Source organism: Pterocles gutturalis, unplaced genomic scaffold (genome assembly GCF_000699245.1).
Source record: "Pterocles gutturalis isolate BGI_N339 unplaced genomic scaffold, ASM69924v1 scaffold37858, whole genome shotgun sequence".
In the NCBI taxonomy this organism is placed as follows: Eukaryota; Metazoa; Chordata; class Aves; order Pterocliformes; family Pteroclidae; genus Pterocles; species Pterocles gutturalis.
Window position 1 is genome coordinate 1 of NW_010121820.1, and position 14,354 is coordinate 14,354.

At 39.1% G+C, this 14,354-nt stretch overlaps 1 protein-coding gene across 1 annotated transcript; it reads left to right on the plus strand.

Annotated features, from left to right (window-relative positions):
- Window positions 1-218: 218 nt before the first annotated feature.
- NPM1 (nucleophosmin (nucleolar phosphoprotein B23, numatrin)) lies at window positions 219-12,882 on the plus strand (the record flags this gene model as incomplete). The annotated part of the gene is made up of 10 exons (XM_010077359.1): window positions 219-305; window positions 3,314-3,433; window positions 4,254-4,347; window positions 5,104-5,207; window positions 5,735-5,796; window positions 6,294-6,348; window positions 7,935-8,024; window positions 8,985-9,086; window positions 11,477-11,551; window positions 12,526-12,882. Coding segments are annotated over 10 exons (828 nt in total), but the record flags the coding sequence as incomplete, so codon positions are not given.
- Between the last annotated feature and the right edge of the window lie 1,472 nt (window positions 12,883-14,354).

Below are 14,354 nucleotides of genomic sequence, written 5' to 3' on the forward strand. Positions count from 1 at the left end.
CCCGTTAGGCACGGCCCCGTTAGGAACGGCGTGGCCGGCGGTAGGCCGCGTGCTCGCCTGGGATTTTCCCCGTCCCACGTGTTGCTCTTGTGTGCTTGGAGTCGCCTTGGTTTCCTGTGCGAGAACAGGGCCTCGAAGGAGCAAGCTGTAAAATAAGGAATATTCATTATATGAATAATGCTTCTGAGTAAACAGTATGTGTATAATTAAACGGTCTTTTCACAGGCTGTGAGCTTAAAGCCGACAAGGAGTATCAGTTCAAAGTAGATGATGAAGAAAATGAGCATCAGTTGTCTCTGAGAACGGCAAGTATCGTTTGGTTTTTCAGTTTTGATTTTTAAGCAGTGGTGTGTGATGTGTTGTGAAGTGAGTTTTTTAACGTGTACATTTGTTTCATTAAACTTGTTTCTTTTAACGATAAGTGTTTTTATGTGAATCTGTTAAAGCAATCTCTTCTTTTTTGCGAGTGGAGCATACTGTGTCACTTGAAATACGTGCTATGTGGGAAAAAGGTTCATAAGGTATCCACTGATGTTTTGTTGTTTACAGCAAGCAATACAGGTCCGGAAAAGTTTAAAAATGAGTTTGTAGTAAGTTAATAAATGTATACTAAGCAGAATTAAAGCCCGAATGAACATGCTGCTATCTCTGCTGCAATAGTTCAGGTGCTACAGGAGAGTAGAAGGGTAGATTCATAACAATCATGTGTGGTCACATTTTAGTAGACTTTATGAGAAACTTTATTTTGAAAAGCCTTTCCATATACTCCCCAGACATAATTTCAATGTTGTTTTATTTTCTTTAAGCAGCTAATAACTAAATCTAATTGGGAGGGGATATATTTTGACTTATTGTCCTTTGTGTTGCCCTCTCTAAGTATGTAACTGGGAAGTGCTGTCTTTCATTCAAATAATTAACAGACTCTTTGCTGAGCAGGATACTCATGGAAATTAGGATTTGTACACTGAGAGTTCTTAAATGTGTCCTTAGATCTTTCTGTTGTCATAGCAAGCAGGACATAGGCTCTTGTTCTGGGATGGGCATGTTACTTTTAGTTATCAGAAAGATAAGATGCAACAACTTCATAGGAAAGGAGTTGAAGAGTTGTAGTATCTCTCCACTTTATTGTTTATTACAGTGTTTATTTAAACACCAAGAGATACACCTTAATGATAACTAGAAACAAAGGACTCTTGTGGATTATTTCCTACAGCAGAATTGCTTCCTATAGGAGACTTGTATAATGATATCAAACTTATTCACAGTGGTACTTACAATGCTTTAATATAGACATCACAGTTTTGTGAATTGTGTGTCTTCAGTCCTTGCTTTTTATAAAAATTGCAGCTTGGACTTGACAATGGCTAATTTGTTCTTAATTAGAATTTCTTTTGAGGGAAGAATATAACAGTATGTGTAGGACAAGTTCATGTGGATACTTCTTGTGTCTGAATGTTTGTCATGTGGGTGAAATTAGTCACTGAGGGCTACCTGAGTTGTATGGCATTATCCAAAGATCCTGTATCTGGAAAATAACCTAGAGCGTCTCTTCTGATGCTGTGCGCTCTTCACAGGAGATGAAGCAGATTGGATGCATACTGGTACTTAAGTTTTAGGGTTGTGGGGAAAAAAATAACCTGTCAATAAGCTGACCAAAGATGATATACAGGAGAAATGAGGGTTGAAATAACAAATGACAAACTGGAAATGTCTAAGAGGCTTGGAAGATCTTAGACATAGCTACAAACAGAAAATGCCTTGGCAAGCAGAGGAAGGAGCTGAAGAAAGGTGGTGTGATGTTGGAATATACACAGTAACTGATCAAAGATTGACTGGCGCACGTCAGTTAAGATATGGATGTGGCAATGGACTTGGATGAGGTACAGAATGAGGTGGGGAGAAAAAAGGATAAAAGGGAAAGGAGAGGAGGATTGATGCATGTAGAGGTAGAGAGTGCCATGAGGGTTTCTGTAGATGTAGATGGTGTTGGGTTGGACTTGATGATCCTTGAGGTCTTTTCCAACCTTAATGATTCTATGATTCTATGTCCTACTGATAGCTGAGAACATAAAGAGGGATGCTTACTGCTGTGTTACATATTTACTGCCAGTGTGGAAACAAAAGCAGATAAATGGATAACTTACCACACATTTAGTAATTGCATTAATAGTGCTGTGATATTGCTTGAACTGGTGTAAATGAGAAGAGTAACTGGGGTGGAGGGCATGATCTTAAATTCTTGGCCTGGTGGGCGGTCCCACCAGCTGAATGATGCAGTGTTGTTGCTAACCCATTTGAGAGGTGAGGTCAGAGCAGCAATTTCACCACTTTAAATTTACAGTAGCGAAGCTTGCAAGGAGTAGTGAATCCTATATCCTATTTCTCAGCCTTCAGTTGGATATGTCTTGTCTGGAACACTATAGTGTGCCTAAACCTCAGCTCTTGGAAAATGGAAATTTGAGTTGTATGCCTCTGCCTCAAGTGTTTACACCCACGTCTTCCATGGAGGGTGAAAAGCTTTCTTTTCATGGGCATTGGGATAGGAAACAGCCTTGTTCACTTGGTTTGGGAATAATTGTAGTACTTCAAGGGATCCTTGGTTTGCACAGCTCTTGCACGTGATCTTGACTCAGATGCCAGAGGTTCAGAGAACTGGAATTTCAGGCCTGTCCCAAGTCTGTCACTCACTTGCCTCCCTGCAGCTATGATTTTTGGATCTTCAGAAGGTGCCGGACTTGTACCCAGTGTAAAGAATCTAGGCACTTGAGTTTGGAAATGCTCTGGGACAGCAGCTCTCAGTCCTTGCTGAATTAGTGCAGAAGGCATATGCATAAATGGCAGTACTGAACTGAGCAGTTGTTAAGACTTAACTCCTTATTGAATGTCAAGTAAACAAAAAGTGTGTAGTGTGATAAGTGAACCAATTGGTGGATGAAACATGGCAGGAAGGGGAAGGAGAAAGGCTGTGATTCTGTAGTAGTGATAGCAGTTTCCCTTCCTCTAGGCATGGGCTTGTGCTTCCCTTCAGTTGGCTTCAGTGCTGACTGGACTTGTTGCTGACACATTTCAATGCAATAATCCAGTAGCAAAAGGTTTACTTTCTACCCTCATCAAAACACATGCCTTGAGTTGCACCTTGCAAGTGCCAGTGTTATGGGGAAAGCGGATACTGGTTTGGGAGGAGTGCAACTGAATCATGAGCACTCAGAAATACAAACTGAGTCTTCAGAGATGCAGGAGAGTGAACGTTGTTTAAAAGACCTGAAAATATTTGTGAAGATTCTCAGAATGTATGCTGTTCATTACTTCACAGGTTACTTTAGGGGCTGGAGCCAAAGACGAATTACACGTTGTAGAAGCAGAAGCATTGGACTACGAAGGCAACCCTGTTAAAGTAGTACTGGCATCTCTGAAAATGTCAGTGCAGCCTACGGTAAGTACAGGAACTTGGAAAATTCACTATCAGTTGGGTCTTGGTTGGAAAAGACTAGTTCCAAAACGTTTTGGTTGATGGAGTTTTAGTGAAACTGCACAGTGGTCAGTGTGTTCAGACAAGTGTCAGTTTTGGCTTGTGTAGTAAATAAAAGCTAAATTTGAACATATATTTTTGTGCCTTGTGACTTACTCTAGTCACGTGGAGATGATAGACTTGTTCAAACTATGCATTTTTTTAAAGAAGCAATAGTAATTATGCAGGTCATCTCTATGTATGCGAACATATGGGTTTGCAAGCACTTGCACATATAGCCTGCATTGCTTTCCCTGAGCCTGGGATGAGAAAAATTAGTTTTTCTGCAGCTCGCAAGCTCTTAAGAGATTCTAAAGATGACTGCTACCCTTCCTTGGTTTAAGGGCACCCTACTTGTCTTTCCTGCCATCTGGTATGTAATTAGAATCAGTGTCGCTAATGTTGTACAAGTGGAACTGTACCATGCTGGGGGCAACTGTGGTGGGTAATATTCAAATTGGCATTGCTGCCAAGATGAGTAGAAACAAAATGTGGATTGGTCTGGCTTCAAAAAGTGTGCTTTACTTAGATAAGCAGTGAGAGTGTAGTGGAGCCTGTTGTGGCTCATTGACCCTGATTTCACTCTAAACACTTCCAGAATATTCTGTCAGATGGAAAACTGGAGTAACTGTATTAGCCTTGGAGTTTACAGATCTTGGTGCTCTTGGCTTTCATTAGAGTGGATTATCTGTTAAGCACACTTTGCCTTTAATACTTGAATAAATAACAATGCTTTTTTCCTTAGGTTTCATTAGGTGGCTTTGAGATCACACCACCGGTGGTCTTGAGGTTGAAATGTGGTTCAGGGCCTGTTTACGTCAGTGGTCAACATCTCGTAGGTGTGTATTACTCTGGTTACTAATATGTGATCTCGCTGCCTGTCAGCACCAACAGAACTTGAGTGCTATATCTGGTATCTGAAGCAGTACTTCCTCCCATACTGACCCTCTTAGTCTAATTCCCTGTCCTCAAATGTGTGAGGTAACTAACTGTAGGACAGGGGAGTTCAGAGTTGCATACCTTTTGTTGCATCTTGTTTTGTATGGATAAGGGGAGTTTGTCAGCCTCGCAATTTGAGTACTAATTTCTCTCCTTAAAAATGGATGTTATGTTCCCCGTGTTAGTGTCTTACAGCAGAAAGCTGTGAGCTTTCTTCTTACCAGTTGAGGATGTGTGAAGAGTGCCTGTGAAATGAGTGCCTGAGTTTGTACTGATAACTAAGCCCACAACTGGCCTTCTCCTTTATAAAATTCTCTTTGAAACTGATCTTTCTCTCTAGAACTTCTCTTAGATGTGTCTCCTTACAAATGAAGAAAAATTTATTCTTGTCTGTGTCGTCTTTTCTGTGAGTGTATGCATGTTGTTCACCCATTTTGGATTTCCATGTAGTAGTATCTGCATATGGTCAAATGGAAAAGTCTCTGATTTCAGGGGTTAGATTGCTAGTGGGAAGCTTCCTCCTATCAAGTCAGCACCTCAACAGGACCTCGCCTGTATAGTTGTGGGTGATAACTCTCCTGTTTGTTCCTTACTAGCAATCTTTAACTATTGTTAAATTATGTGGGTTTTTTTACACATTGCCATCTTTTAATCAGCATTAGAGGAAGAACCAGAATCGGACGATGAGGAAGATGACACAAAAATTGTGAACACTTCGACAAAGAGACCAGCAAGTGGAGGAGGAGCTAAAACACCCCAGGTATATATACTTTAAATCAACTTGTCTGCAGAATTTACTTTTGGTTAGGTGTTAACACTGCCTCTAGGAGTGAGCAGTTAGATGGCTTGCTATGATTTCCTTAATAAGTGGTTTGTTGGCATCTGTGGCGAAGGATTATTTTGTACTTGGGTCTTGACAGGTACTAAATTACAGAAGTGTAGTTCAGTACAGATAGTTTCCAAAGCTTTGCTGGAGGGCCTAATATGAGGGCTACTTTTATGTGGAAGATCTGTCAGCTGCAGTAACTGAATGTGTGCAGATTCTAGTGTAAGCATCAGTGTTCTGCAAGAGTTTAGATGCTGATTGAAGCTCTGTATTGTAGAAGGAAACATTCATATGCTCAGAGCATGCTGTAAATTTGTCAATAGCTTTTGACTTGGCAGCTGTAACTTGTTGATTTTTAGCTAAATTGATGGAAGAGCTGTAATTATGCTACAAATTGTTTTAGATCAAGGTTGCTGTTTATTAAGGCGAAATGGTATTAACATACTTGATCTTTTTTTAAGAAAAAAGCAAAATTATCAGAAGAAGATGAGGATGATGATGAAGATGAGGAGGAGGATGATGAGTATGTATTATTGTTTTGATAATATATTTTGAAATACAGGGTTAACTGTTCCATAATATGAATTGTGTGACATAGCTGCATGTTGAATGAGCAAGGTACTTTTTTATCTTGGTTAGAAAAAAAAACAGAATTACCTCAAGTTTTATCTCCACAATGCAAAGTGTTATTCAAATACGTCATACTGGGTTATGAAACCAGTGATTCATTAAGTTCTAACAAACTTAAAGTTTCTTTATTAGCGGTAGTGGAAGTCCTAAGATACGTCCTTTGAGTGTTAAAGCGGAAGGGAACACATTTAACTGCTGGAACAGCAGTAAGTGGAGTATTTGACCTAACACATTGCCATGTGTTAAACAAGGTATAAAGTAGACTTGGGAAGATCACTTGCTTCTTTCATGAATGAAACATTTTATTGGGGGGGCGAAGACTAATTCCTAATGTGGTTAAAGCTGTGAGTATGACTGAGTTATGGTGAGTAACTACCTTTCTCATTGTAGTGATGAGGATGACTTAGAGGATGATGAGGAAGAAATTAAAACGCCAATGAAGAAAGTAAGTTGCATGCATATATATATATATATGATACTCTTTACCCATGAAGGATTAAACAACCTGTTTAATGAACTTGAAGTGAGTGGTAACACCAGATGGACTTAATATCTGCAGCTAAGTTTATTCAGACAGGGGGAGCAAGTGCCAACACCTCTTAACTTACTAGTAGATGTTAATTATCTGTCCTGATTTTGAGTCATCTTTGAGGATTCATATGAAGACCCCTAAAGCAGAAGTGTTTGTGTAAGTAAAATAGCTGCTTAGGTTGAACTCAGCGTTTATTGTAAAGCAGAAGCTAATTAAAGTGTCCTCTTTGAGCGCTGTTCTGTTTTATAGTGGACTAGGTATCAATACAGTGGATGACAGTAATTGGGCAGATAGTTCCCTAAATCAACAACTTTATGCACAGCTGTTTGGAATGTGTGAATGGGATGCTTTTGATTTAACTAAGTCTGTATAAAAATATGGTAATAGGATGTTAGAGCGCTCCAGTGTGAATGCACATCCAGTCTGTGTTTTATTTACTTTGCTGCAGAGGGCTGGCTGGGTTCTTGGCAGCATACATGTGCAGTTGTCAGACTGGTATGATTTTCTGTATGGCTATTGGGGGGCAAATAAAATCCATAGGTTGTGCTTTGCTGTTCCAATTAGTTCTGCATGCTGTGAGAAAGGTCTTTTTAACAACCTAATTTTTAGTCAAAAAGGGATCTAAATGTGTGAGGCCATTGGAAACAGTTCACTTCAGGCAGCTGAGTGCTTGAATGTGAAATTGCGTCAGCCCTCGAGTGCCACCTGGTGTAAAATAACCTGCAGGACAGCTTGGCAACTGCAGAGGTAGAAAGTAGTAATTGTTTTGAACTTGTGTAGTTTTGCTTGAATTTATATTTACATATCTGCTGTTTCGAAGCAAATGTTTAAACGTTTCACTTTACTATATGCTGATCTGTCCTAATGATTTTCTATAGGTGATGGTGCACCATAGTTTAAGGCCTGGTAAAGACAATCTGAACGGCAGGTTTCCTGCCATCTAATCAAATCTAGTGAGGCTGAATGAAATGGTCACTTGATTTATATAGGAAGACAAAAATCCAATTCTTAAATATACATGGGGCATTGCCCACGCACATCCCAGATGATGTTGCTGTATGAAATGCCAAAAATGAGGTAATGGTCATGTCACAAAAAAACAGGTAGCGCTGAGTCATATTTTGGAATTGCAGTGACATCTAGAATTAATCCTGTGCAGTATCTGCTCCCAAAAGTCTGTGTGGTGAATACCTGAGGGAAGATATGATGTATCAGGAAAATGTAGTGGAGGTCACACATAAGTTGTATGGCATCACAACAAAACTCAGTCTGGTTTATGTGTATTGTGCTGCACCAACTGTTTTTCGTTTGAGTTCCTGTAGCATATGTACTTGTTAAATAATGGACGCTGATCATGTTGCCTGGACAATGAGAATGCTTTTTTTATTTGAGGTTAAATAGTACGGATTTGTCACTTAAGTCTTGAGTATAATGTTAACAAGCTTAACATTTACGAGCAGTTTTTTCGTGGCAAATGAACTGAAGTGCTTTATTTTCAGCCTGTCCGTGAGGCTCCAGGAAAAAATATGCAGAAAGCAAAGCAAAATGGAAAAGACTCTAAGCCGTCCACACCAGCATCTAAATCAAAAGTGAGTGAAAGTGAAGACAATTGAGTAAACCAGATGTGCTAGCTTGTAGCTAAAACTAGCTTCTTGTGTGGAAGCTAGTTTTCTTGCCTTGCAGTAACTTTAAATAATGAACTAATGATGAAGTTAGGTGTTTGGATTTTAATACAAAGCACGCTGAGGATACTGTTCATTGCTTCGTGTTGCCCTTTGAAACTCTTCAGAGATCAATACATAACTACAACAGACAAGATTCAAAATAAGACTTACTGTCTGTTGTATCAGTGATCCTACAGTTTTAAATACAAGTCTATTTTTTTATGTAGCTGGTTCTAGAAGAGGATGAGTGCTGTGTTGCCACTGCAGTACAATAAGAGGCTGCTGCTAATAAAGGAGTCTCACTGAACTGAACCATTTGAGAAGCTGCAGTTTTCTTTTTCAGTTGCTTTGTAGTTGTCAGGTTTCCTTACGCAGCTTTTCCTTGCTGCATGTGCTTGATCATGCATGCAGGGAACGTTGATACAGAAATTAGTGTGGGATGGATGATGCAAGGATAGCATCTGAAAACCAGTGCAGATGTGTGCCTTTTTAAAGCATGACCTGATCTGCCTGCGGTTGCAGGATATACTGTAAATCTCTGAGTGTCTGGGCTATTTTCAGTTTCATTTCTGTTGGGAGAAAGAGCTGTGTAGTGCCACGACAGTAGGCACCTGCCCAGAAGTGTAAGATGGTAGCTATGCTAACTGTAGTAACTCCAGACTTAAATGTTATTCTTTTCCTTTTCTCTGAGGAATGTGTTAAAAGCACACATTTAACTCCTGTGACGTTTTGAAAACTATCACTATTAGCTATGTGATAGCTAATTCTTTTATTCTGTGTAAATTCTACAGTAAGTTTTAACATTCTTGTTTATAGAAAACTTGTTCTTTTATACTCAGCAGCTTAATGTATGTGCAAGTTCCTAATAAAATGAATAATTTTCAGACTCCAGATTCCAAGAAGGATAAATCTCTAACTCCAAAAACACCAAAAGTCCCTCTGTCGTTGGAGGAGATAAAAGCAAAAATGCAAGCGTCCATAGATAAGGTGAGTTTTCAGAAACGTGTGGTTTGTCAGCCTTATTTTTGCAATTCCATAAATGAGAAGAATCGGATGTTTTTAAGAAATGGTTACATGTTACTGATTACTGCGCTGTTACCAGAGTGTGGTGTCGAAGCTCAGAGAGAAGTGAAAACTCATTTGGGATTAAAAGAAGCCTCTGTACTCAGGAGAAACAAAACCACCTACTTAGTTTTTGTGTTCCTCCAGTAGTGGTGTTGAGTAATTTGGTATTTCTTAGTGAACTCTCTTGGTTAAAATAATAAAAAAAAAAAAACGAAACCACAACAGAACAACAAAAAAACAAAGCAACAAACTTGGGGTGGTATTTATTATAAAGTTGTCTTAACTAGTATACACATTTTATTTTGGGCAACTAGAGTAAAGCAGAGTTCTTTGCATGCTTGGAATTGCTTGGTCTTTAAAGCAGTATCCAACTTAAATATCTGGATGCTTGTAAGGCTTTAGGACTTCCAGAAGGGGGAGATAGGTGCTTGTGATATGCATTAATGAAGACCTGAAAACGTTTGCTTTCTGAACTGGAGATCTGAGGTTAATTAATGTCCCCTCAATGGATGATTCATATTCTGAAGGTCCAAGGAAGGTCACTCAGCTTTTGGTTGCTATCAGCTTTGACTGGCAGTTCACAGTTACACATATGGGTGTTCTTCTTGGCTTCTATTTCAGTATGAAAAGTAAAACTGCATTTTAGTTGTAGGCTGGCTGGATAGAAGTACAGCAGGTAATAGCAGTTCTTTGCCCCTTAGCCAAGTTTGGAAATGTGTGTGTTAGCTATGGATGCAGTTGAGTATACAACGCCTGTACTGCAGAATAGGTGGTAGTGAGGACCTGACATCTAGACTATACGAGCTCTGGTTTTACTTCGCTAGCTCAGGAGTATGCTTATAGATCATATGCTCATTTGTGACTGAACAGATTCTTTTTTTGGACATTTATTTTTTGGCTAAAACCTATGTGGATGTCGGTGCTATGAATTCTGGGTTTTTTACTTTGGTCTGAGATGATAAACTTTTTTGCTGCTTACACTGGCAATCAAGTCACCTAAATAATACTAATCTTCTGCTTAGATTCTTGATATCTGGAGGCAGTTTTTGTACCAGGAATGCAAAATAAGACAAAAAGTGTTTCAATATAGAGTGGATACAGAGTGAGCAATGACAGATTGGGATCAGGATTGAAATGCATATTCCGAAATTGTGAACCTGACGGTGATGGATGATATTGTTCTGTTAGGTCAGACTAACCTCTTGGATCTAGTGGATGCTAGGGTGGGTTTTTGCACGACTCGGAGTAGCCACAATTAGTGTAGTTTCTGCAGTGTAAGCAGAAGTGACTTAGCTGCTCACAATAGACAGATGCCCTGATGGAGGGAAGCCTGCAGACCAGATAACTGGCAAGTAGCGTTAGAATGTACTTTCTGTTGCTGAAGAGTGTTTTTACTGGGAAATGCTGTGTAAGCACAAATATGTAGAAGCAATAGCAGGCAGCTTAAATTAAATGTTTTTCAAGACAGTGCTAGAGCATACCTCGGAAAGACAAAGGTTTGTGTATTGGCATATACAATGGCTGACAGCCAGCAAGTTAGCAGCTTTAAAAAGTTACTTTATTATCTTATTAAATTACTAGAGCGCAACTGCTGTATTATGTAGTAAGTAGATGTCGACAAGCTAATAGAAAAACATCAGTACTTGACAGAATCCAGGGGTAAGACATTGTCCAAATCCAAGGGTTTTGGTTGCAGCATTGCAGTTTCAATGTAGCTTTGTTTCCTTTGAACATAAAATGCTGTCTTCTGCAATGTGCTGAGCAGGAGCTGAGTGTACTGTCATAATAGGCTAGGTATATTTCAACTGATGGACCTAAAAACGGGAAAAAATATTGCTTGTGGGGCACGTGAAAGTAAATTGATGTCTCTTAATATAGTGTGCTGTGTTTTGTCCGGAGATGGGAGGACACATGAAGCTAAACCTAGATCCATGAATTACTGAGTCTGCAAAGACAGTTTCAGAGATACAAGCAAATGTCTCCAGAACAGTTTTTTGAATTTATCTGAATAGCATACAAACATTGACTACAAACAAGGTCATCTGAAGTGGTGAATGCTTGCTCTTTATGTTTTTGAGCATGAGCAAAGATGCTTGTACAGCCATTTTGATGTTTAGGCACTCCTGTGAGAGTTACATGGCTACTGTAGAGAAGCAGACTTTTAAAAATGTTGTAAAAACAGATTAATTTGGGATGGTGCAAGGTGAATTCAATAAAATTCCATGTGTATTGCAAAGTTTTAAGCTTCATAAGTTATTTATTGGAATCGTTAAATGACCTGCATACACTAAAGCTTGCTTTTTTCAAAATAGGGTTCTTCCCTTCCTAAGCTGGAACCCAAATTTGCCAACTATGTTAAGAATTGCTTCAGGACGGAGGATCAGAAGGTAATTGAATTTATTGGAACTTGATAAAGTCCAAAAGCTTTTATAACCTGACTTAGGGATTCTTTTCCACTTCTTAATCTTTACAAGCTTTGGACTGTTTCAAAGGGTTACAAACCACGAACAATACTTCAAATTAAATAGATGGGAACGCTTTTAAGGGTTTAGTTGGCTAAGATGCGAAAGCTAATATTTTATTACATTTTTCCAGCTTTTATATGGTTGGTAAATTATCTCTTGCTTACTAAACCCACAGAATTTTCCTTTTGGCACCATATTGGCTAAGGAAATGAGCTGTGGTTTTCCTTGCTGCTGAATTTGGCCACCTAGGCCAGTCTGCTGTTCAGCCTTTTGTTGGGAAGGGTGTCTGGGAGGGGGAACTGTTTTGCAATTATGATTATGGCTTTTTTTCTACATTTTTCTCCCAAAGTCAACTGAACTCTTGTAAGAGGGCAAGCCAAAAGGTGGTATCAGGAAGCAAATTTCTGAATTAGTTATTACTCAACATATACTAGGCTAAAATGTGTCTTAGATTTCCCTATCAAAATTCCTGTAAGGTGAAACTTCATTCCAGTGACAGAATTCCTTATGCTTTCCTGCTTCCTTCAGTGGTTCAGAGTAAACTTGTCTGATGGACAAATTGATAGGTTCTTGAAAGAATGTTTAAAAGCAGTTAGCCTCAGCTACTGGAGTTGGTCTGACATTAGCCAGGGTAGGCAGAGTTCAGCCAATATTTGCCTAGCTGGTCCACACCCATCCTCTCGCTTACCTTCACGGAATTCTTACTATTGTGACTTACAGTGAATAACAGTCTTCTAGCAGAAGGACCTAACATCTTGCTTTCAACTTTTCTCTGAAAGGAATGTGGTTTTTTGTTGTAGTATAATGTCAATATTTTGTGGAGTAAGTGGAGATAGTAAACTGAAAATAATTAGAAAAATGGATTTCAACTTCTAACTTTTTGTGTACACTTCCAGGTCATTCAAGCTCTCTGGCAGTGGAGACAGACTCTGTAAGAAAAGAAAACAGTTTAAACAGTTCATTAAAATCTGCAGTCTTATTTCTGTAACCATTATTTGGCTGTCCTTTTTACAAATGCTGAAAGAGCTTTCCCTACCGTGTCTGATAAATGTCATCCAGATTACCTTGCCAAGAATGTGTTGTCCAAAATGCCTGTTTAGTTTTTAAAGACGGGACTCCACCCTCAGCTTCATTTTAAGTATGTATGGAATGTTTTGATAAGGCATGGTGGTGGTGGTGGTCAGACAAATGGAAATGGTGGGGAGACTAAATGTACGTGGAAAAAAAATAAAATTTAGTATTTTAATAAAGTACTATCGTTTCTTTTTTTACGGGTTGGGGATAGTCTTCATACTAAACCCAGAAGATAACAGGGCTTTAAAGCTCTCATAGGAACTACTGTTAAGTATTTTTGTTACTTTTCTTTACCAACTACACAGCAGATAGTCTCATTTATGTTATCAGCTTTTTTAAAAAAAATCTTTACTCCAGTTCCATGAGCTTTACAGCTGCAGAGCAGATGATTGGTGAGAGGACTTAAGTGGTAAGCGGGACTTTATTCTTGTCTGGGAGTGACCACTAATTATATAATTGCCTAAAACAGCCTTTCCTGCATCTCGATTTCTGACCCGCTTCGTTGCTCTTTGGTTTATGGTTTCCAACAACTGAGTTTGTAGGGCTTGTGACTCCACTTGTAAAATGTAATACTTTTGATTTGGGAATTGCTGGCTGTGCTGTTCCTCTGAGGTTGTCTCACATGACTCCTGTGAGGGTTTTGCAGAGAAGAGAATTAGCTTGAATGCTGTTGGGTGTGCCTAGAGAGCTCACTGAGGGCGATCAATGCTAGTGGATAAATTCCTGGGAATGATGAGGAGCTAATCTCCAGCAAATCCCAAAAGCTCAGATGGGCAGGTAGTCCTGTCACAGTTCCTTCAGTCTCTTGTGATTATTGACCACCAATGATACTAAGAGGCCAAGTTAAAACAAATTTTTGGACCTTTCTTGGTTGTCTAATATAAACTAGAAATGCCAAGGTGTAAGGACACTTTCAGATGGAGGGGAAGGAAAGTGTGGATGTCATGCTTGGCTCTAAACTCTTCCTAAGGGCTCTTGTCTAAATGTTGTTTCATTTCAAATGGTTGAATGCTGTTATCTGTATGTAGTAACTGCAGTAATGGTATGAAGACAGAATACTCTAAAACATTTCAGCAGTTGTATGGTAACTATTAAACTGATTTAATCCTTGCTTTGTGTGAGAATTAATGCAACTGACTCTTATTTTTCACAGCAGAAAAATCTTATTTGAGAACAGAAGGGCACTGAAGCAGGCTTTAGCAGGTTGAGGTTTTTTCCAGTAGAAGGACCTGCACAGTTGGGGTGCTACAGCAATTGTCTTCACAAGACATGGTAAAAACCTTTGTTGGGTTGTGCTAATCGGGCATGGGGTCTTTTTTTACTGGGTGTTCTTTTTTTCAGGTTACTCTAGAAGCAGAATATATAATTTGGTTTGTAAAATTGTAATTGGAAATATTTTTAAGGTTTGCTATTATCAAACCCTTAGTTTTGATAGTTGAGATTCTGGGCATGATGGAAACCAATGCAAGGCTCCAGAAGCAAATACTTTTTGGAAAAACAAAGCCAAGCAAAGTGCATGGTAGAGAAGCAAAACACAGTGCAAGTGTAGTGTCAGAAATTCATTTAAGCTTCAGTATAATTGCAGCATGTGAAATGGCAGAGCATAAAGGTTTGAAATGGCTGTTTCAGTGGGGTTATGTCAATAGATGGT